At 43.7% G+C, this 22,887-nt stretch overlaps 1 protein-coding gene across 1 annotated transcript in view; it reads left to right on the top strand.

Moving 5' to 3' along the window:
• LPCAT1 (lysophosphatidylcholine acyltransferase 1) overlaps positions 1-22,887 on the top strand; it is a 162,412-nt gene that overhangs the window by 45,795 nt on the left and 93,730 nt on the right. The window contains exons 6-8 of the mRNA XM_065398971.1: positions 1,619-1,677; positions 6,634-6,668; positions 9,863-9,917. Coding sequence (XP_065255043.1) covers positions 1,619-1,677; positions 6,634-6,668; positions 9,863-9,917 — 149 coding nt within the window. The remainder of the gene's footprint in view (positions 1-1,618; positions 1,678-6,633; positions 6,669-9,862; positions 9,918-22,887) is intronic.

Genomic DNA, 22,887 nt, shown 5'->3' with positions numbered 1-22,887 from the left:
AGGGTTCAATGTACATCTGTGACTATTTGAGACGGCTACAGTACTTGCTGCTGGGCAGTCTGTAGTTGACTGTCCTCTTCCCATTGGATGCCACACATGTTCTTCAGCGGAGTTGCCCTCTGGCCAGGCCTATGCTAAGACTTTTGGCAATATAGTAATATCAGTTAGGAGGACTTCCCCCTCCTCCCCCCCAACATTTCTGTACTGCCAAAAGCCCTATTGTAAACACAGTTATAGTAGTACCAAAGTGCTTTTGCTGGTATAGCTTATTTGGCATAGTTTGTCAACTCAGTATAAGCTATACCAGCAAAAGCACTTTTATACTAATATAAATGTGTGTATGTTAGGAGAGTTTGCTGGCTCTCCTGCTCCCCGATGCACTCTAGACCACCCAGAAACATGGTACAAAATCCCTTTACTGCCTCAAGTTCCTATTGCACCCACACTTCCAGTTTTCCACTGATCCGGCCCATTCTGCTCTCCACCCCCATTGCAAATGTACTCAACCTCCCTACTTCCCCTGGTCCTAGCTGTCTTAGTCTCCACTCCCTTCACCCGTTTCCTCTGAAATCTTATTGCCTCTGACTTTCCCACTTGCTTCTTGGTGCCAAAAGTCCTTTTCAGAGTCATTACTTTGCAGAATACATTTCCCCATTCTGTATGGCCTACGTTCTTTGTTCCTAGCTGGGTGACCTTCCAGATGCACTTTAATGCAGGCAAATAGTTCATATGAGCTGTTCTTGCCAGGCACTCCAGATTACTTTGTGTAAGTGATCTGTTTATCTGATTTACCACTTGACAGATCTTTATCTGCAAACTTTACTGGTAGAGATTGTATATCTTCTTCCTGACCACTGATAGACATTAAATACCACTGAGACAAGAACAGATTACTGCTTGACCCCCCTCAAAGTACCTTCAGTTGGTGGTGAATCCACATTAATAATTACATTTTGTACAATAGTTTTTAATCTTTTATGTGATATATTTTAGAGTGCTATTTTTAATCAGAATGTATTGTAGTACAAAGTCAGATGCCCTACAGAAGTCTGTTATGTCAACACAGTTACCTTTATCAACAAAACTGGTAACTTCATAAAAATATATCAAATTTGTTTGCAAGACTTTTTTACGAGATACTTGACTATCAGATTTTTACAAAATTCACATCTGACAACAACTGTTAAAAGGCAGAAACAACAAATATATATAAAAAAATCAACAATCCTGACCATGAGTCAAATTTAGGGATTGGGCTATAATAAAATATGTATGTCTTCATAATTTATTATGATTTATGTAGGTTTTGGTGGATTTCGAATGTCTATATTTCCATTCTTCTAAATGCTTGTATCTTCTAAATAAGATAGATATATACATTGTTGTCAGTTACCAACACTGCCTTTTTTTAAAATGACTTTTTCTGTGGAATATTGATGTATATTTTGCTACTTCCAGATCTTGTATTCTTTCCACTAGCATGCTATGAATGTCTGCTACTGTATACACCAGACTAACGACGTAACCAATAATCACATAATCTTTTTTGTAATGAGTAATTTATTTGACAATAAGAAAATATGCCAAAGAGTAATGATGTGTAATGTGTGCTTTCCAGGAGCATTTATTCCTGGAGTTCCTGTCCAGCCAGTAGTTTTGCGTTATCCGAACAAATTGGTAAGTTTAGCTTGCTCTGCAGATTAAGGGTAATAGGATATGTTACTTTTTTGGATATTGCCAGCCCCACTAGATGGAACTAAGAACAATTAGAAAAGAGGAACCGTCCACAGATTGTACAAGGGAATGTGCAGACCATTAGACACTTGAGGAATGAATGTATGGATGAGTAAAGCAAAATGGCCAAGAAACAGTATTTAGTCCACGGGGTCATTTTCAGTTAATTCATTATGCTTTTCTGGGATGATGGGTGAACATCCTGCCCATAAAAAGGAAGGGACTGTAGGCCTTGCAGGAGCCTAGGCATAACTTGCTGTGTGAACCAAAGGTTGTGATCCAGAGTAGGACTGGCCTTACCCAGTGAATTACTATTCTGCTATCAGCTAACCAAGTAAGCACATTCCTGACTGGAGAGGATGGTACAAAAAGACACAGATCTCTCAAGTAACTATTTAAAAGCATTCATAAGAGATGATACAAGAATACACTGACCCCTTGTAAAGATAAAGAGGGGATGCAGGATAATGGATAAGTATCTTTTGTTCGAACTCGCGTGTATGAGGATTAGTGTGGTAACTAACACCTACTGGAGTGTAGTAGCTAACTTGTTTGTATTAAAATATAAAAGGAGACGTGATGGGAGGGGGATCTTTGTGCTAGTCTAGGGGACAGAATCTTAGTGTCCTGATTGAACTGGTACCATTGTTGCAGGCATACATGAGTTAGTATACTTGTAGCTCCTACGAGGCACTTGTACTGTGCTTTGTCAACAATAAACCTAGCTGAGCGCCTTTGCCATCAAATCGAACCTTGTGGTCTTTATGAATAACATCAAGGGTTGTTGAATCAGCAAGCTGCGCTCTCTGCTAGTGCAGCTAACACTGGAGCTCCAAGGACAGCAGCACTAGTAGCATTAATAACTTAGCAGCCTTACAACACTCCACAGCACTAATACCATCTGATTTCCTCATGTATTCCTTCATGCTCCTTCATATTCTGCTGCATGAAATTTCCTTTGTTTTTTTGACCCTTGTCCTTACTTAAAGCCTACAGCAACAATTTTGCTTATTCCATTGCTTTGCAGATTTCCATGGCTTGTTCTCCAGTCAGCTAACAATTTCTCCGTAAATATGTGCTTTCTCATCACTATAGCCTACCACCAGCCTGTCTCTTACCAGGAAATCCTCAAAGGGGCCTTAAAATTGCAAGACTGGCTCTTGAGCGTCGAGCTTGTGACACATTCTTCAATACTTTCTTGTTCCTTTTGCACTCTTGTGTGGAAGAGGAATCTTGCAAAGGTTTCACTTTCTAGGTACACAAGCTTCAACCTGTGCTATGACCCTATCATAATCAGTGCTATTCATGAGTGAGAGCTGGAAGCTATTATAAATATTTAGAGCATCTACATCAGCCACAGATAACATCAATTTTCTGGCACTACTCCTTGTCTGTGTTTACATAACAGGGTAGTGAGAGCCTATTATAAGCTTCAGCCAGTGTGTCTCCTGCAGCCAGGAACCCCACCTTCCAAAATAGAGACTGATTATTGTTCTTTGCAGCTACTGCCCATATCCTTACTTAGTAATGACAGTTAATCCACACATGGGGTGGGAGGGACACATGAGTTACAACTGCTTGAGGTGACTTTTGGGTTGAGAGTTTTTTGCCCAGGAATGTTAACAGATGCAACAAACTGCTAGAATTTCCCAGGTCAGAGAGGTCATATCAGCTGCTTAAAGTGGTGGCCAGAATACTGAGTTGAATCCATTACCTAATGATATCACTGCCCAGAAAAGAGGTACTATGAAATCGCCCACTTTTGAGAAACGACTGTCCTATTTGCTGGTCAAATAGTGGCAATCTAGGGAGGAGGCTTGATTCTCTGGTATCTACAGGACTATGATTGCTGCTCTAGGCCATAGGTGTACTCTGATTTGAGAGATTCAGGCAAACACTCAGACACTGAGAGGGTACCTGAAAATGAAAGACTCCTATAAAAGAAACCCAGACTTAATAGGTCTGCAGTCCCAGGGTACTTTAGCAGCTCCAGGATCACCAATAGCAGCCCTTCTAGCAATGGAAGATTACAACTGGCTATTGGAAGTTGCCACATCACCCTAGAAGTAGGATGAGTCTTAAGTCACATTCCAGCGTTGGTTATGGTGGAAAGTGCCCCCTTTTCTTTTAATATAACATATTTTTGTTTTTATCGAGATCAGAAACAGTGTTAAACTCAAGATTTAACTTTTAGCCATTATAGTCAATTCACTATTTCTTTTTCTTAGCTGCTGACCTTTCAGATTCATTTAAGCATATTTAACTTTGATTTTTGTGTTTTTTGTACATGCTACTCTCTTTTATTCTGTTTCTGTTTTAAGCAGTGATGAAGGTATTAAAGCAAGATTTTGACATTGTCCATAACTTTCAAGATCCTGGGACTCTTAATTTTATTGATTCTGAATTGAGCTTGGGTACCTAGCATCAAATTTAGAAACATACAGTTAGGAGGGTGTAGTACTTAAACTACTATCTATCTGATATTTCCTTCTTGAAAACTGAACTCCCTATCTTTCTTCCAAACCCTCTTTACTCCTCCATTTTCCATTACCCATAACCTGGAAGTCATCGTAAACTCCTCCCCCCCCTTACATCGCAAATTCAGGTCTTTGCCAAATCTTTCATTTTCTTCCTCCAGCATTTCTAAGGTTCTGTCTTTTTTTTTTTTTTTTTCCCCTGTCCACACATTTAAAACTTTTTTTTTTTCTATAGGCCCTCATAGTCTTCCCTTTGGCTGCTGTCACCTGCTCCTTTCTTGCCTCCCTGACACCCATGTTGTTACCCTTTTCCCATTCCTGTCCATTCAGAACATGGGCACTAAGAAAACCTTCCTCACTTGATCTAAATATTGCATCTCCCCATTATTCCTTTCTTCACTGAATCAAGTTTGCTTCTTGTGCTCCTCTTCTAGGCCCTGCATAACTATCCCTTCCTACTTTCTACCCTTGTCTCTTACGTCATGTTTCACTCCTTTTACTCCACCCTTGATAGCCTTGATGCCTAGCTTGTCCACTTCTTCCACAATAATTTCTGTGCTTTTTTTCCAGGCTTCCCCTTACACATGGAACTAGTCTTTTCTGAACTAGTCTGCAAAGGCAGTACCCTCTCCTGTTTCAAATACCTCTTAAAGTCCCACTTCTACTATAATGCCAACAAAAAGGTAGCCAACTCATCTTGGCAAAGTTGAGGAGCTATTGAGAATAGCTTTATTTCTGTGTAACAAAAATGGAAGACACTGAACTAATAACATCTGTGCCAGTCATTACCTTGACCATTCTGTATATTGTATCCTTCTCTTCCATCTTTCACTGGTTTTGTCTTTTTAGATTATAAATTCTTCATGGTACAGACTGTAGCTTCCTATATATCTGTACACCACCTACCATATATTGAATGATTTTACTGTATAAATGAGTGCCTTTCCTGGCAATTCTCTTGTCACAAAGTCAGCGCAGACCTCCAACAAGATTAAACTAATTAAGGAAAAATTTACAGGGCAGAGTCCGTGGAGTAATTATAATGCTTTTGGGTTTGTGTGTGTGTGTGTGTGTGTGTGTGTGTGTGTGTACTGCATCTTCAATTTTCTATGGCTGGTTTTCTTCAGAGAAAAAGAAATATTTTGTGTTCAAGACAATACAGAGAGTCGGAGGAGAGACAGTACTTCTCTCGAGACAGTAATCTCTCGAGACAGTTCATCTGTTCCTTTACTGTTTTGTTGTTTTAAGCAAAAGTCAAGGACGCTGACAGTGTTTTTTGTATGTGAAAAATCTGCTAATTAGGGAAACGAATCTGCACCATATTTATTTCTAAGTATTTTTCAATGTTCTGTCTTTTGAGGGATTTCTGGGTCTGTAAGTGGACTATAAATTGGATTATTTTGTGTGTAAAAGCTGGGCTTAACTGATATTTGTTTTCTAGCTGTATAAAAGGCAGATTGAAGTTCCTGTTTTAGCGGGCTTACTTTTAATGTAAGGTAGATTTTTAAAATAGTGGATTGTGGTTTCCATGAAAATTTAGAGCAAACTACGGCCTGCGGGCCACATCTGGCCTGCGGGACCGTCCTGCCCCGGCCCCCGAGCTCCTGGCCCGGGAGGCTAGCTCCTGGCCCCTCCCCTGATGTCTCCCATCCCCCGCAGCCTCAGCTTGCTCGCTCCGGCACAATGCTCTGGGCAGTGGGGCTGTGAGCTCCTGGGGCAGCGCAGCTGCAGAGCCTGGCCTGACCTGGTGCTCTGTGCTGCATGGTGGCGGCGGCAGCAGCATAGCCCGGCTGTAGCGCCACCAACCACCAATGCTCCAGGCAGCGCAGTAAGGGGGCAGGGAGCAGGGGAGGTTGGATAGAGGGCAGGGGAGTTCGGGGTGGTGGTCAGGGGGCGGGGATGTGGATGGTGGTCGGGGAGGAAATGGGGTTGAATGGGTGCAGGGGTTCCGGGGAGCAGTCAGGAAGGAGGGAGGGGTTGGATGGGGCGGCAGGGGGCAGTCAGGGGCAGGGGTTCTGGGGGCAGTCAGGGGACAGGGAGAAGAGGGGGTTAGATGGGGCAGGGGTCCTGGGAGGGCCGTCAGGAATGAGAGGAGGGGTTGGATGGGGCGACGGAGGTCCGGGGGTAGTCGGGACAGGGAGCGGGTGTGTGTGGATGGGGCAGGGGTCCCAGAGGGGCCATCAGGGAACGGGGGGGTTGGATGGGGCAGGAGTCACGGGGGGGGGGGCAGATAGGAGGTGGGGGCCGGGCTATGACCCCCCCTCCCCTCACCGGCCCTCCATACAATTTACAAAACCCGATGCAGCCCTCAGGCCAAAAAGTTTGCCCACCCCTTATTTAGAGCATGTGCCATGCATTGTGCTGTGAAAGAGTTTACAATACAAATTAATTGAATTTGCAATGCGTCTTTGTTTGTTTTTAGGATACGATCACATGGACATGGCAAGGTCCAGGAGCGTAAGTCAATCATATTTTATTCCCTCTGTGCTGCAGTTGCTTTCCTGAATTAGTTTGGTATTGTTATATGAAATTGTACAAGTGTGCTTTCAAATATTTTAACTCCATTCCCACCCAAAAATAGTCTGGAGATAGAGGGTTTTGAATAAGAAATGAATGACAGATTTTGAATCTTGTAGACCAGGGATTGGCAACCTATGGCACGCGTGCCAAAGACGGCACGCGAGCCAATTTTTAATGGCACGCTGCTGCCTGCCCGAGCAGAGTGCCATTAAAAATCCTGCCTGGCCCGGCCCGCTCTTCTCCTCCCCCTCCCCCCCACGGGGGCAAGGAGGCAGAAGCATAGGCGTGCGCACGGGGTGTGCCCAAGCACACCCTGCCAAATAGCCCCACTCTCCCAGCGCGGCAAGCCGCGGGGTCCGCGCTCCCGGGCCGGAGCGCCCAGCCGAGCGCAGCAAGCCGCCGGCCCCTCCCCCGCCTTCCCCCCTCTCCTGGAGCCCTGCCGCCGCGCATGCAGCGCTCTGGGGGCCGGGGCTGCGCGCTCCCGCGGGGCAGTGTTTGGCTCCACGGGGAGGCAGACAGGCTCCCCACTCATCCGGAGCCATGCTTCCGCGCGCGCAGCGCTCTGGGGGCTGGGGCTGCGCGCTCACGCGGGGCAGTGTTTGGCTCCACGGGGAGGCAGACACGCTCCCCGCTCATCCGGAGCCATGCCGCTGCGCGCGCAGTGGTCTGGGGGGCGGGGCTGCCCGCTTCTGCGGGGCAGCGTGTCTGGCTCTGCGTGGAGCAGAACATGCTGCTAGGAGCCTCATGGTAAGGGGGCCGGGGCAGGGGGGTTGGATAAGGGGTAGGGGCAGTCAGGGGACAGGGAGCAGGGGGGGTTGGATAGGGGGTGGGGTCCCGGGCGGGGTGGTTAGGGGCGGGGGGGTCTCTGGAGGGGGCAGTCAGGGAGCAGGGGGGGTTGGATGGGGTATGGGTGTCCCGGGGTCTGCAGGGAAGAAGCAGGGGCAGGGCCTTGGGGAAGGGGTGGGTGGGTGGAATAGGGGCGCACACACCCCCGATCCCTCCACACACACCCCCAGCCCTCTGCCCTGACCCCCCCACGCACACACACCCAACCCTCTGCCCTGAGCCCCGCAGCCCCGCACACCCCCCAGGTTCCTGCCTTGAGCCCTGTATCCCCCTCATACACACCCAGCCCTCTGCTTGACTCCTTCACACACCCCACGACCTCAGCCCTGACTCTTGCACTGCCCCACATCCCCAGCCCCCCCACATCCCATGCACCCCCCCACATCCTGACTCTTGCACCCCCCACATCCCCACCCTGAGCACCAAATGGGAGCTCCTGCGCGCGCGCACACACCCCCCCCACATTCCCACCTGCACCCCTCGCACCAAATGGGAGCTGCCCAGGTAAGTGCCCCACACCCAAACCTCCTTCCCCAACCCTGAGCCCCCTCCCTAATTCTAGCTCCTGGCCAGACCCTTCACCCCCAGCCCTGTGCTCAGTGTACTCCCACCCTCAGCTCAGTGCAGAGAGAGGAAGAGAATGGGCCAGAACCAGGGAGAAGGTAGGTACCCACTGTATGTGGGCAGGGCCGGGACCCCAGACCGTCAACGGGCTGAGCGGGTCTGGCAGCCGGGATCCCGGCTGGCAGGAGCCGGTGGATGGAACCCCTGAGTGGCAGTGGGCTGAGCCACTTAGCCCACTGCCGGTCTGGGGTCCCGACCGCCGGCCTTGCACAGCCCGCTGCCGGTCTGGGGTTCTGGCTGCCGGACCCTTGCCAGCTGGGGTTCCAGCCGCAGGCCCCACTCAGCCCGCTGCCGGCCTAGGTGAACAGAACCCCAGACCAGCAGTGGGCTGGTGGCGTAAGATCAGCATTTTAATTTAATTTTAAATAAAGCTTCTTAAACATTTTGAAAACCTTGTTTATTTTACAATACAACACTAGTTTAGTTATATAATATATAGACTTATAGAGAGAGACCTTCTAAAAAACATTAAAATGTATTACCGGCACGCGAAACCTTAAATTAAAGTGAATAAATGAAGACTCGGCACACCACTTCTGAATGGTTGCCGACCCCTGTTGTAGACCAAGAGGAAAAGTGAATTCTATGGAAAATGCCCTTCCATTAGCCTCCTCCTGTATCTGAGCTATTAGCTTAGTGCCTTAATTGATCTTACCTGCTGTAATATAGCATCAAGAGGCTGTTTTTCAGGCAGCCAGAACTCTAATCATTTAAAGCTTTGTAGGTTTAAACCAGCACCTCAAACTGAATCAGAAACCAGTGTGGACTAAGGTGTAAGATGTTTTCTGGGAAAATATCTCTAAGTGGGCTGCCACACTCGATACTTCTGAAAGTTTCCTCCATACAGCTCTGTTCACTCAACATGGTACTTGCCAAATGTCAAGCAAAGAAGACTCTACATTTGTCTGTCCCCCACCAGAAAAGGGTCCGTTTCCTAAAGGCAAACAATCCATTCTGAATCCAGGCAGTCTGTGAAGTACATTGAAAACTCCTGACAACACAAAACATATACAACTCTGTTACTGACTGGAGGTAACTCAGATTCACCAGGCTGTTCCTCATATGCTTCAGTTCCTTGGTGAATTAGTGCCTATGGGACTTCTGTAGCTATAGTGGAAGACAAAATATTTTAGAACCCTACTAAATCATTGGCTGCCTGAAGAGTAGTTTCTCAGTGCCGTCTGAAACTGAACTGGTTCTGTTATTTTCCAAGGCTAGACTAATAAAACAGGTCTTCTGCTTTTACACCTAACTTCAAAATAAAGGTGGATAATAGTTTGTTCCACAAGTCAAAACAAAAAGTCTCAGCAACTTCTGACTTTTTTATTTAAATGACATAGGTGTTGACCATGATGCTTTTTTAAAGCAAATTTGCTACTTTGTTAAAAGTATGTAAATGTGGACTTGTTACATAATGAATGTCACTTTTTCTACAGCTTCAGATTTCCCACTTTGTTGCCTGGCTTTTAATATGCAATTTTGGAATAAACATTCTTAGATGGTCACAGAAACCAGTAAAAACACATAAAGGTGCAATCCAAAAGTAGTTTTATTTTTTAAAGATGCATCTTACCTGAAAAACATAATGTTAGGTGAAGAGTTCGGCATTCTGTGTATTGCTTATTTGCTATATTCAAAACTTGTCTTTTTTATTTTTTAAGGCTGGAAATTCTGTGGCTTACCTTGTGTCAGTTTCACAATTTTGTGGAAATTGAGGTTAGTATAAAAGCAGTAATGCTTTCTATTTTAGGCAATTCTAAACTTCATTTCTTGTAGACCGTGTATACATGATACACTATTATTTCTGCAGCAAAACAGTGTAATTAAAATGTATAATCAGACTTAAAATGTTAACACTGCATTGCATGCAGACTGAATACGACTCACATTTTGGATAAATAGTTCTGTTGTTTGAAAGCTTGACTCACCAAAGTTTCAGCAGAACTAGCCTTCCTCTCCACTTACAAGATTAACCTCTTAATCACCATGTAGTTCTGTCTCTTATGCATAAGACTGCTTTCTAAAGGGCTTATTGTCATTCCACTTAACATACTAATAACTATGTATATTTTATTTTAGATGTTAGTATTGATGTGCAACTAAGGATTTTCTTCAGGAGTAAAAGTAACTGCATACAATTTCTTCTCATCCAAACAAACTCTTACTTCATGCCACAAATGTTAAAGTTGCACAGTTAAGCACACAAGAGTCAGGAAATGTAGAAGTTAAGGTTTCATGTACAACCTTAACTTTGTTCTCTTGTGCATTTTTACTACAATATTCTTCTATTACATGATAACATACTATTTTTCTCAAGATACAGTTTAATATACATTTTTCTATAGCATTGCTTATGTATTTTGTAGCACTTTGTACTGTATTTCATTCTTGAATGCTTATACTATTTTGATTGTCATAATTGTCCAGGGTATCTTTGATAGGTTTTTTGTTTTGTTTTGTTTTTTATATTTTCTTCTCTCAGGTACATATTTTAATAACTTAGCAGCTGTTTCTCTCATAACACCTTCTTTAGGTGCAGTAGATTCATAGATTAAGGCCTGAAGGCACCATTGTGATCATCTAATCTAATAATTTTGTAGAGGAGATGGGGCAGTTAGTTTGCAGTTAACACTTACTATTGCTCTGTTACACAATGTATCACTGGTTAAGTATAAGTTATTTTTAAAAACAATGTATGGCATAAATAGGGTAGCACACAGTACACGTTGCTAAACAAATTTGTCTCAGACTGTAGAAACACTTGTACAATATCTTACTGGAGTATTTGCATGCAGTTAACTTCTGCGTTTCCTGATTTTTTTTCAGTGCTTAACCATGTGTTCTTTAATGTTCTCAGCATAATTAAATTAATTTCCCAGATTTTTTGTGAAAAGATAAAAAGTAGTTCCCCTCCAGGGCTTCAGAACTCTGCTGGCTTACAAAAATTGGCAAACAAGTCTGGAACTATTTAACTAGAAAGCACTGAATCTTTGTCCTGTGGCATTCTTGTGCACTTCATAGAGAGGTGAGCTTAAAAGTTATGTGGCAGGGGATGACATTTTATTCCTTAAGGTACATTAGAGTGGAGCTCTCTCCTGTACACCTCCATAATGTGCATAGGAACACTACCTCAATTACTTTCACTTTACAACATCTATAAAGGCTATAAAGGGACTGGTACTGTTACTATGCAAGAATGACAAAGGGTATCTTATGTTGTCCTTTGTCCAAATGTATGTTTATGGTAAATTGAATGGAAAATCAATATTACTGTTTACACAGTAAATTGCTTCTCGGAGAAATTAAGGGCAGCAGAATCAGACTCTTGGCGTGCAGGAACCTTCTCTCAACCCATGCTCACTTTATTATCTTGAGCTTTATATGTTACATAAAGTGATGCAGGGATAACTACTTTTAAGTCAGTTTTCAGAATAGCAGCCGTGTTAGTCTGTATCCGCAAAAAGAACAGGAGTACTTGTGGCACCTTAGAGACTAACAAATTTATCTGAGCATAAGCTTTAGTGGGCTACAGCCCACTTCATCAGATGCTTATGCTCAAGTAAATTTGTTAGTCTCTAAGGTGCCACAAGTACTCCTGTTCTTTTTTTTTTTTTCCTTTTTTTTTTTTTTTTTTTAAGTCAGTGGAATTAATTTAGATTTATACAGTTGTAACTGAGAAAAATGTGACTTTATGGGGTTCTGAACAGAGAGAAGGTCACACTCCCAGTCCCAAAGAAGGATTAACTATTTTTATATTGGTGCACTTAACTTTAACAGATTGAGAAGGTTTCCAGATTTCAAAGTGGAATAACAATATTTAATCAGGTAGCGTTAAAAAGAAAGAAAGAAAAAGAAAAATTGAGACCCAAACAACCATCTCTTTCACAACTGGGCCTTTGAAATAAAATGAAAAAAATTCTGCTACTAATTGAGATAAAGTAACTTTTATATAAAATATATTTCACAAGTTATATTTCTATGTTAAAGGGCTTTTAGTAAAATCTACATTTTTGTACATTTTGAACAAATTAAATAGAATCCATTCCAAATACATTTTAAAGTTCTTTACAGACATCATGCACTGGGTGTCTACTCAAGGATATTGTGCTTCCAGTGTAAGACAGCAAGGAACTCTTAGTTGTCAAAGGTACCTTGGTTCTTTAAATCAGTGTTTCTCAACCTTTCTGATACTGTGGACTGGCTTGCTGCCTTCCTAAATGGTGTCAGGGAGATCTCAGGAACCAGCACTGGTCCATGGACCTGTTGTTGGGAAACAGTGCTCTAAATCAGTGGTTCTCAAAGCCGGTCCGCCGCTTGTTCACGGAAAGCCCCTGCCGGGCCGGTTGCTTTACCTACCGCTTCCGCAGGTTCGGCCAATGGGGGCTGCGGGAAGCGGTGGCCAACACATCCCTCGGCCCTCGCCATTTCCCGCAGCCCCTATTGCCCTGGAGTGGCGAACCGCGGCCAGTGGGAGCCGGGATCGGCCGAACCTGTGGATGCGGCAGGTAAACAAACCGGCGCGGCCCACCAGGGGCTTTCCCTGAACAAGCGGCGGACCGGCTTTGAGAACCACTGTTCTAAATTACTGGTAGCTCACACACATTTTAACTTGCCCCTGGAATATCCAGTGTTGTCCCAGTTTCCTCTTTGGCTGGCTAAGATTGCCAGCTTCCATTTGATACCTATCCAGGAAGTAGAAATCACTTGATAGACTTCCAAAACAAATTGTCTCCTTGAACTCTATTTTAAATGGGGTTTAAGAAAACATAATCTGTTCAAACTACTCTACTCTCCCAGTGTATTCAACAGTTCAAAAAATTGAGTGTATTTTCAAGAGTTTAGCTTTGGTTTAACTCTTTTCCCATTGAAATCAATCTGAGTTTTACCATGGACTTCAATAGAAGCAGAGGTAGGCCATTCTGAGTACTTTTCAAAATGCATGGGATTTTGCACAAAGCCCATGGGAGAGTTTGGTGCTTCAGATAGCTTTGGTTAGAAGATAAATTGGCCAAACTTATTAAAGTAACTCCTCACTTAATGTCGTCCCGGTCAATGTTGTTTCACTGTTATGTTGCTGATCTGTTAGAGAACATGCTTGTTTAAAAACAACAAGGAGTCTGGTGGCACCTTAGAGACTAACAGATTTATTTGAGCATAAGCTTTCGTGGGTAAAAACCTCACTTCTTCAGATGCATAGAGTGAAAGTTACAGATGCAGGCATTATATACTGACACATGGAGAGCAGGGAGTTACTTCGCAAGTGGAGAACCAGTGTTGACAGGGCCAATTCAATCAGGGTGGATGTAGTCCACTCCCAATAATGGATGAGGAGGTGTCAATTCCAGGAGAGGAAAAGCTGCTTCTGTAATGAGCCAGCCACTCCCAGTCCTTATTCAATCCTAGATTAATGGTGTTAAATTTGCAAATGAATTTTAGTTCTGCTGTTTCTCTTTGAAGTCTGTTTCTGAAGTTTTTTTGTTCAATGATAGTGACTTTGAAATCTGTAATAGAATGACCAGGGAGATTGAAGTGTTCGCTTACTGGCTTATGTATGTTACCATTCCTGATGTCCGATTTGTGTCCATTTATTCTTTTGCGGAGGGACTGTCCGGTTTGGCCAATGTACATGGCAGAGGGGCATTGCTGGCACATGATGGCATATATAACATTAGTGGATGTGCAGGTGAATGAGCCCTTGATGGTGTGGCTGATGTGGTTGGGTCCTCTGATGGTGTCGCCAGAGTAGATATGGGGACAGAGTAGGCAACGAGGTTTGCTACAGGGATTGGTTCCTGGGTTGGTGTTTCTGTGGTGTGTAGTTGCTGGTGAGTATTTGCTTCAGGTTGGGGGGTTGTCTGTAAGCGAGGACTGGCCTGCCTCCCAAGGTCTGTGAGAGTGAGGGATCATTTTCCAGGATAGGTTGTAGATCGTGGATAATGCGCTGGAGAGGTTTTAGCTGGGGGCTGTATGTGATGGCCAGTGGTGTTCTGTTATTGTCCTTGTTGGGCCTGTCCTGTAGTAGGTGATTTCTGGGTACCCGTCTTGCTCTGTCAATCTGTTTCCTCACTTCCCCAGGTGGGTATTGTAGTTTTACGAATGCTTGATAAAGATCTTGTAGGTGTTTGTCTGTCTGAGGGGTTGGAGCAAATTCGGTTGTATCTTAGGGCTTGGCTGTAGACAATGGATCGTGTGATGTGTCTTGGATGGAAGCTGGAGCCATGTAGGTACGTATAGCGGTGTGACGTGCAGTCTATATGGTTTTATAAAAACTTGATAATAAGTCAATATAATGTAACTGGGATAGTTTTAGAGAAAATATGGTAATAAGTGAATATAACGTAACTGGGATATGCTTCATGCAAAAGGTCTCATGTAAGGTATCATTACAAAGCTTATAATCTACTGAGTATGATCATCTGATTTGTATAAATGTACCACTCTTGTATCTAAAACTAGAAATATAAAATGTAACTCTGAGGGCCTATTGTAATTATGTAAAGTGTGGGCCATTAATGATGGTTTGGAATCTTGATGACTCCCATTAACCAGGACCATTGTCTGCAGATGGTTGTGTTTACCTGTTAGTCTTCCTGTATATGTGTGTGCTGGCAAGTGGGCAATGAAGTCTTGCAGTGACATGTGATCATGTCACCTGAACTGGAATCCATCTTTAACCTGGTGCTTTTCCAGTGAGGGGGGGTGGAAACCCAGAGGGACAAAGGGTTCCCGCCTTATGCAAAAGATATATAAAGGGGTGGAACAGAACAAAGGGAGGGAGGAGCCATCATGAAGAATCCCCTAGCTATCACCTGAGCTGGAACAAGAGCTGTACCAGGGGAAAGAATTGTGCCCAGGCCTGGAAGGTGTCCAGTCTGAGAAAAACTTACTGAAGCATCTCTGAGGGTGAGATTATCTGTATTTAGTTTGATTAGACATAGATTTGCGCATTTTATTTTATTTTGCTTGGTGACTTACTTTGTTCGGTCTGTTACTACTTGGAACCACTTAAATCCTATTTTCTGTATTTAATAAAATCACTTTTTATTTAGTAATTTACTCAGAGTATGTATTAATACCTGGGGGAGCAAACAACTGTGCATATCTCTCTATCAGTGTTATAGAGGGCGAACAATTTATGAGTTTGCCCTGCATAAGCTTTATGCAGGGTAAAACGGATTTATTTGGGTTTAGACCCCATTGGGAATTGGGCATCTGAGTGCTAAAGACAAGCACACTTCTGTGAGCTGTTTTCAGGTAAACTTGCAGCTTTGGGACAAGTGATTCAGACCCTGGGTCTGTGTTGGGGCAGACGGGAGTGTCTGGCTCAGCATGACAGGGTGCTGGAGTCCTGAGTTGGCAGGGAAAACAGGAGCAGGGGTAGTCTTTGCACATCGGGTGGCAGCTCCCAAGGGGGTTTCTGTGATCCAACCCGTCACAAGCGGTCAGTAGGTTTCCGGTATAGGGTGGTGTTTATGTGACCATCACTTATTTGCACTGTAGTGTCCAGGAAGTGGATCTCTTGTGTGGACTGGTCCAGGCTGAGGTTGATGGTGGGGTGGAAATTGTTGAAGTCCAGGTGGAATTCTTCAAGGGCCTCCTTTCCGTGGGTTCATATGATGAAGATGTCATCAATGTAGCGCAAGTAGAGGAGGGGTACTAGGGGACGAGAGCTGAGGAAGCGTTGTTTTAAGTCAGCCATAAAAATGTTGGCATACTGTGGGGCCATGCGGGTACCCATAGCAGTGCCACTGACTTGAAGGTATAAGTTGTCCCCAAATCTGAAGTGGTTGTGGGTGAGGACAAAGTCACAAAGCTCAGTCACCAGGCGTGCTGTGGCCTCATCAGGGATACTGTTCCTGACAGCTTGTAGTCCATCCTCATGTGGAATATTGGTGTAAAGTGCTTCTACATCCATGGTGGCCAGGATGGTGTTTTCAGGAAGAACACCAATGCATTGTAGTTTCCTCAGGAAGTCAGTGGTGTCTCGAAGATAGCTGGGAGTGCTGGTAGCGTAGGGTCTGAGGTGAGAGAGTCCAAATAGCCAGATAATCCTGCTGTAAGAGTGCCAATGCCTGAGATGATGGGGCGTCCAGGGTTTCCGGGTTTATGGATCTTGGGTAGCAGATAGAATATCCCTGGTCGGGGTTCTGGGGGTGTGTCCATGTAGATTTGTTCCTGTACTGTAGCTGTAGTGGTTCTCCACTTGCGAAGTAACTCCCTGCTCTCCATGTGTCAGTATATAATGCCTGCCTCTGTAACTGTCACTCCATGCATCTGAAGAAGTGAGGTTTTTACCCACGAAAGCTTATGCCCAAATAAATCTGTTAGTTTCTAAGGTGCCACCAGACTCCTTGTTGTTTTTGTAGATACAGACTAACACGGCTACCCCCTGATGCTTGTTTAAAGATGCGCAGTGCTCCCTTATAACGTTGTTTGGCAGCTGCCTGCCTTGTCCACTGCTTGCAGGAAGAGCAGTCTGTTGGAGCTAGCTGGTGGGGGCTTGGAACCAGGGTGGACTGGCAGCCCTCCATCAGCTCCCCTAAGTTCCCTGTGCAGCAACCACCCAGCAGGCTATCAATTGCCAGGCAGTTCAGGTGTCCGTCCCCTCACTGCCGTGTGCTGCTCCTGCCCCTCTGCTTGGACCTGCTCCTGGGAGCCTCCTGTTTGCTGTGCAGGAGGTGTGGGGGAATAGGGGTGCTGATGTCAGGATGTCCCCCTCCTCCCGCTCCTGCCCCCTGCTCCTGTACCCATCTCTGACAGGGTTCAGGATGGAGGGAGCTTGCTTTCAGCAGCTGCTGTCTCAACTTGCTGATCTACTTAAAAAGGCAGTGTACTTAGGGTGGGGTCAACGTACTTAAAGGGGCAATGCGTGTCTCTCACTCAGTCACTCACAGACACATACACACACACGATGTATCTCTCTCTCTCTTTCACCTGCACCCCCTGGTACTTTGGAAAGTTGAGGGAGTGGTGCGCTCCACTGGGATAGTGTGGGTTCATCATCATGTTCAGTTTCCGCAGGGAATGTTTGCAGCCACTGCCATGCGTCTATTGTGTCTCCACCCTCAATTCTTGCTTTCTTGTAGAGTGTGAGGCTACATTAACAACTATGTGTTAACTCTTGAGGGCTCAGCCGAGTGTTTGTTCATCATTTAGCAGCAAGGCATTCCCTGGGAAATATCCCACCCTCTGACTCCACCTCCTCAACCAAGCTTCACAATCATCATTGCTGTGTACAGTATTAAATTGTTTGTTTAAAACTTATACTCTGTGTGTGTGTGTATATATATATATATATTTTTTTTTTTCGCCAGACAAAAGACTCTAGAGAGAGAGAGAGAGAGAGAGAGAGAGTGTCTTTTGTCTGGCGAAAAAAATTTCCCTGGAACCTAACCCCCCCCCCCCCCATTTACATTAATTCTTATGTGGAAATTGGGTTTGCTTAACATGGTTTCGCTTAAAGTAACATTTTTGAATAACATAACGACAACGTTAAGCGAGGAGTTACTGTACATAGCACCCACAAACTCTAATATTGGTTACTGAGACACTCATAGTGAAAGGTCTTGCTAGTAAAGAGTGTCAGTACTCTGTTGCAGACTACCAGACCTATTTAGCTAAATAATTTAGTAATGTGGAATGTCTTCAGCAAAAGGTAGTGTTCAAAAAAGTTGCTTTAGCAGGTATAGGCTAGGCCTGGCCTGGCCCAAGATGTTGGATGCCCATTGATGCAGGCAATACAATGGTGAAAGCTGTGATGCCCATAGATACTCATGTCTGTTCGCTTCAGTTTTTGGGAGATTCATATGCTTTTATGCAGCATTTTCCATCACCTTGGCCTCCATATCTGATGCCTAGTTTGGGCAAGCTATCTTGCAGCCTCTTTTATATCTTTTAGAGGAAGTAAAGATGTTGTAATTCTTGTTATCTAAAGATACTAGGCCAGATTCTCCATTACAGCTAAACTGCACAGAACACAAGCCAGGAGGGATGGTAGTGCAAAGGATATTTTCAGTTAATTTTTATATGTTCTGAACAACTTGCAATGTGTTTGAGGGCTCTTGGGCTACTTTCATCATGCTGAGCTGCAATGTCCATGTGGGGCAGAAAACAGTGGAGGACTGAGGTAGCAGTCTGACCACTCGCTTCCCTTGCTACACTGGCAGAAGGGATAAGGGGGTTGTAGATTAAAACCCCCTAGATCAGCTCTGGGCTACCAAAGGATCATCCTCATACTGGCCTGTTTATTCATATTGTGATTGTCTAGTCTGCCCTTTTCTGTAACTCAGGCCATAGGACATGGTTGTATTAATTTCTGCTTTAAGTCCGATAGCTGTAGTTGAACTAGAGTATTTCTTTTGCAAAACCATCTAATCTTCATTTTAAAATTGCCAGCAGTGGAAAACTGGAGCTTACAAAGCTGTTCCACTGATTAATTGCCTTCCCTGGTGTTTTTTTTTTTAAAAAGGTGAGCCTTATTTCTCGTCTGAATTTTCCTGGCTTCAGCTTCCATCCATTGGTTCTCGTTATATCTTTGTCTGCTATATTGAAGAGCCTTCTGTTATCAAATATTTGTTCCTCAAGAAGGAACATATAGATTGTGATCAACTCACCCATTTAACCTTCTCTTTGATAAGCTAAATAGATTGAGCTCCTTGAGTCTATCACTCTAAGGCATGTTTTCCAATCTTTTAATCATTCTTCAGCTTTTCTCTGAACCCTTTCCAATTTTTCAAAATCCTTCTTGAACTGTTGACACCAGAACTAGACAGTATTTGAGTAACAGTCACTCCATTGCCAAATACAGATATAAAATAACCTTTCAACCATTACTCAGTATTCCCATTTGTAAACCCAAAGGTCGTATTAGCCCTTTTGGCCAAAGCATTGCACTGTGAGTTCATGTTCAGCTGATTATCTACTATGACCCCTGACTATGACTTTTCAGAGTTGTTGCTTCCCAGGATAGTCTCTACCCTCTTGTAACTATGGCCTAAATTCTTTGTTCCTAGATGTATGACATTACATTTGGCCATATTGAAACACCTTGTTTGCCTGTGTCCTGTTTACCACGTGGTCCAGGTCACTCTATATCAGTGACCTGTCCTCTTCATTATTTGCCAGTCCACCAATCTTTGTGTCATCTACAAACTTTATCAGTGATGATTTTGTTTTCTTCCAGGTCATTGATAAAAACATTAGTGTAGAGCCAAGAACCGATTGCTGTGGGGTCCTGTGATTCCTCATTTACAGTAACATTTAGAGACTTGTCAGTTAGCTGGCTTTTAACCCATTTTATATGTGCCATGTTGATTTTGTATTCTAGTTTCTTCATCAAGATGTCTTATAGTTCCGAGTCAAATGCATTATAGAAGTCTAAATATATGACATCAATATTATTACCTTTTATAATCAAACCTATCATCTTGTAAAAAGATACCAAGTTAGTTGGAAAAGATCTAGTTTCTATAAACTCAGTGATTAGCATTTAATTATATTCTCCTCCTTTAATTCTTTATTAATTGAATCTCATATCACCTGCTCTGTTGTTTTGCCTAGGACAGGGGTTCTCAAATTTAATTGCACTGTGACCCCCTTCTGACAACAAACGTTGCTACACGACCCCAGGACGGGGGACTGAAGCCTGAGCCTGCCCGAGCCTTGCCGCCCTGGGAGGAGGTGGCCAAAGCTCAAGCCCCACTGCCCCAAGAGCTTCAGCCTCAGGTGATAGAGCTCAGGCTTTAGCCCGGGGTGGTGGGCTTCAGCTTCAGCCCTGGGTGACGGGGCTTGGGCTTTGGCCCCAGCAAGTCCAATGCCAGCCCTGGTGACCCCATTAAAACGGGGTCACGACCCACAGTTTGAGAACTGCTGGCCTAGGATTAATAGCAGACTGACAGGCCTATAGTTATCCAGATCTTCCTGCTTACCCGTTTTTAATATTGGCACATTATTAGCTTTCTTTCAGTCCCCTGGAATTTTTCCAGTGTTCCAATAGTTACTGAACATCAACATTAATGATCCAAAGTGCTCCTCAGCCAACTCTTCTAAAGTTCTAGGGTGCAAGTTAGCTGGACCTGCTGATTTAAGTGTCTAACTTATTAGTGGCTGCTGTTTAATGTCAGACTGAATTACTGTTAGAATGAAAAGTATTTCTTCATATGCTGTATACATCTGCTTCTGTCACAATTACAGAACAGAAATATTTATTGAACACTTCTGACTTTTCTGCATTATGATTGACAATTCTACCATGTCTGTCTAGGAATGGACCAACACCCTTGTTAAGATTCCTTTTTGTTTTTGATATACTTTAAAATAAATAAATACAACCTCCTTATTGTCCTTAACTCTGCTTGTCATAAATTTCTCAATGTGTCCCTTTGCTGGTTTAAGTCAGCTTTAATAACACATTATGTCAGAAGCCTCATTGGATTTGAGAATTTGACCCAGCATATCACTGGCCTCCCACTGTATTTAAAAGTTGAAATGTTATTCATACATCTGGATTTTTTGGTATGTTTGAATTGACTGAAATTTAGGAGCCATTGCTTTCCACTGATAAAGGAATTGATTTAGAAGATTTTAGCAGTAGAAGAGGTACTAATGAATAGTAAGAAAACTGTAGGTTACAGCTACCAGTACCACAGAGATCCCCAAAAAACTTTGTGTGAGGAAAATTTATGGTTTACTGCACCAGTAGCTCAAGAATGAAATCCGATGATATACCCTCAGAGCACAAGCGTTACAAGGTACTTCATTCATAAATTGTATACCTCTGACAAGCAAGTCATTTTCCCATGAGGCGCTTTAATACTCTTTTGTCATGCTGTTAAATTTTCAGTATTAGACACCTGTCGCATCCAGATAAGTGAGGGGTTGTCACCACCTGCCCTGCAACCTTGGGTGCCTCACAATGCTTTGATGTTGTAGCTCCCAACCTGAGCCACTCACAGAAAACCTATTAGCATGCAGGTCACACGCTGACTATGTATAGCTACCGCCCTGGTCCAGCAGCTCTGACCCCAGCAGCCTGTCAGCAACACACCAGTCACACTCTGGCTTCCACCAGCCTTGGTTACTACTTGCCGGTTGACCCCAACACACTCCCAGTGCCAAATTTTCCCAACAATGTGTGTTCTGCACTATCCAGGCCACTCCTGGATAGTTCAGTTATTAAAGGTCAGTTGCCCTTCAACAGTTTGCCACTTTAATTGGAATTCCCAAACAGTTCAGTTTAAACACAGCACTGGATTGGTTTGGATTAAAAAATGTTAATTTATTAACAAAAGAAGATAGGATTCTAAGTGAATTCCAGTATCAGGTATTAAAGTCAGAAATGGGGTACAAGAAAAATAAAGATGAAATGTTTTTTCATAGCTAAAACTTAATAATCTAAATATGGTTAAAGGTAAAATCCTTACCATATGTTTCCAGCAACATGGCTGACCAAATTCTCAGGTCAGGATCTCCCCCCAAAATCAAAGGGCTGGTTCCTTTGTTGTCTTAGATGAAAGAGAGAGAGCGAGTTTGGGGTTTTCTGTCACTTTCTCGTATAGTCCAGTTAATCTTGTAAGTGGATTCTTCTGAGGGTTACCCCTCAAAGGAAAGTTTATTCAAACAGTAAAGAAGGTGACATGGAGTCTGGTGGTGAAGGAAGCTCCCATGCTCTTTCTTCTCACTTGCGTTTGGTGAAATGCAAATGCCATTTCCTCTGCCTGCTGTCTCACAGACCGTCTTTACTACTTACCATATATACTCGTTCATAAGCCGAATATTTTTGGTAAAAAAGTGACGCATCAAAGCGCGGGGGTCAGCTTATAAATGGGTCTACACCAAAATTTGATGATTTTAAACTCTGTGGAATCATTGAATTGAATATCTAATACATTGTCGTTTTGTTTACCTGGCACGCCACTTCCCGCAGCTCCCATTGGCTGAGAACGGCGAACCGCGGCCACAGGGAGCTGAGGGGCTCCATGCCTGCAGATGCTTCAAGTAAACAAAATGTCCCGACCCACCAACGTCTTACCCTGACGGGCCGGGAGCCAAAGTTTTCCAACCCCTGAAATATAGGGTCGGCTTATGAAAGGGTCATACAGTTTTTGCTATTTTTACCTATCCATTTTGGGGGGTCGGCTTATAGACCGAACGGGGTAATGAACGAGTATATACAGTATATATAAATGGAGGTCAACACACATTTCTTCGTTCAGAAAACTTCTGCCTGGGCAAGGCTGCGTGGTTTTGAACATATGCTAAGAACGGCAAGCCAGGAGAATTCATAACTTTACATGTGTTTCTACATACATTTCACCATGATATTATTGACCAGCGAGTTAGTTTTCATAAAGTATCTTTTGTACAAAGATTTACAGTCGTGAGTAAGATGTGAATACGTGGTGCTTTCGATCACAGTACCCAAAAAGGGAGAAAAGCCAGAGACTCCATGATGTCCACTAAGATCTTCACTATTCCTAATCTGTTTTATGTGAAAGGTGTTTGGATGTTAGGATAAGCAGCAGTATATAATCCTAAAATAGATAATGAAACCAGTAAGTATGCCTAATGAATTAGAACCATCTAAGTTCTCAAAACAATGTATGGATCACTACCACAATTGGTGTGGTCACTGCTCTTCCTGGTTATCCACACAGCCAGGAACAATCAAACCAGGAACCAGATAATG

The sequence above is a fragment of the Emys orbicularis genome, chromosome 2 (assembly GCF_028017835.1).
Source record: "Emys orbicularis isolate rEmyOrb1 chromosome 2, rEmyOrb1.hap1, whole genome shotgun sequence".
In the NCBI taxonomy this organism is placed as follows: Eukaryota; Metazoa; Chordata; order Testudines; family Emydidae; genus Emys; species Emys orbicularis.
Note: the sequence above shows the minus strand (reverse complement) of the source record. Positions and strands in the feature narration are given on the sequence as shown.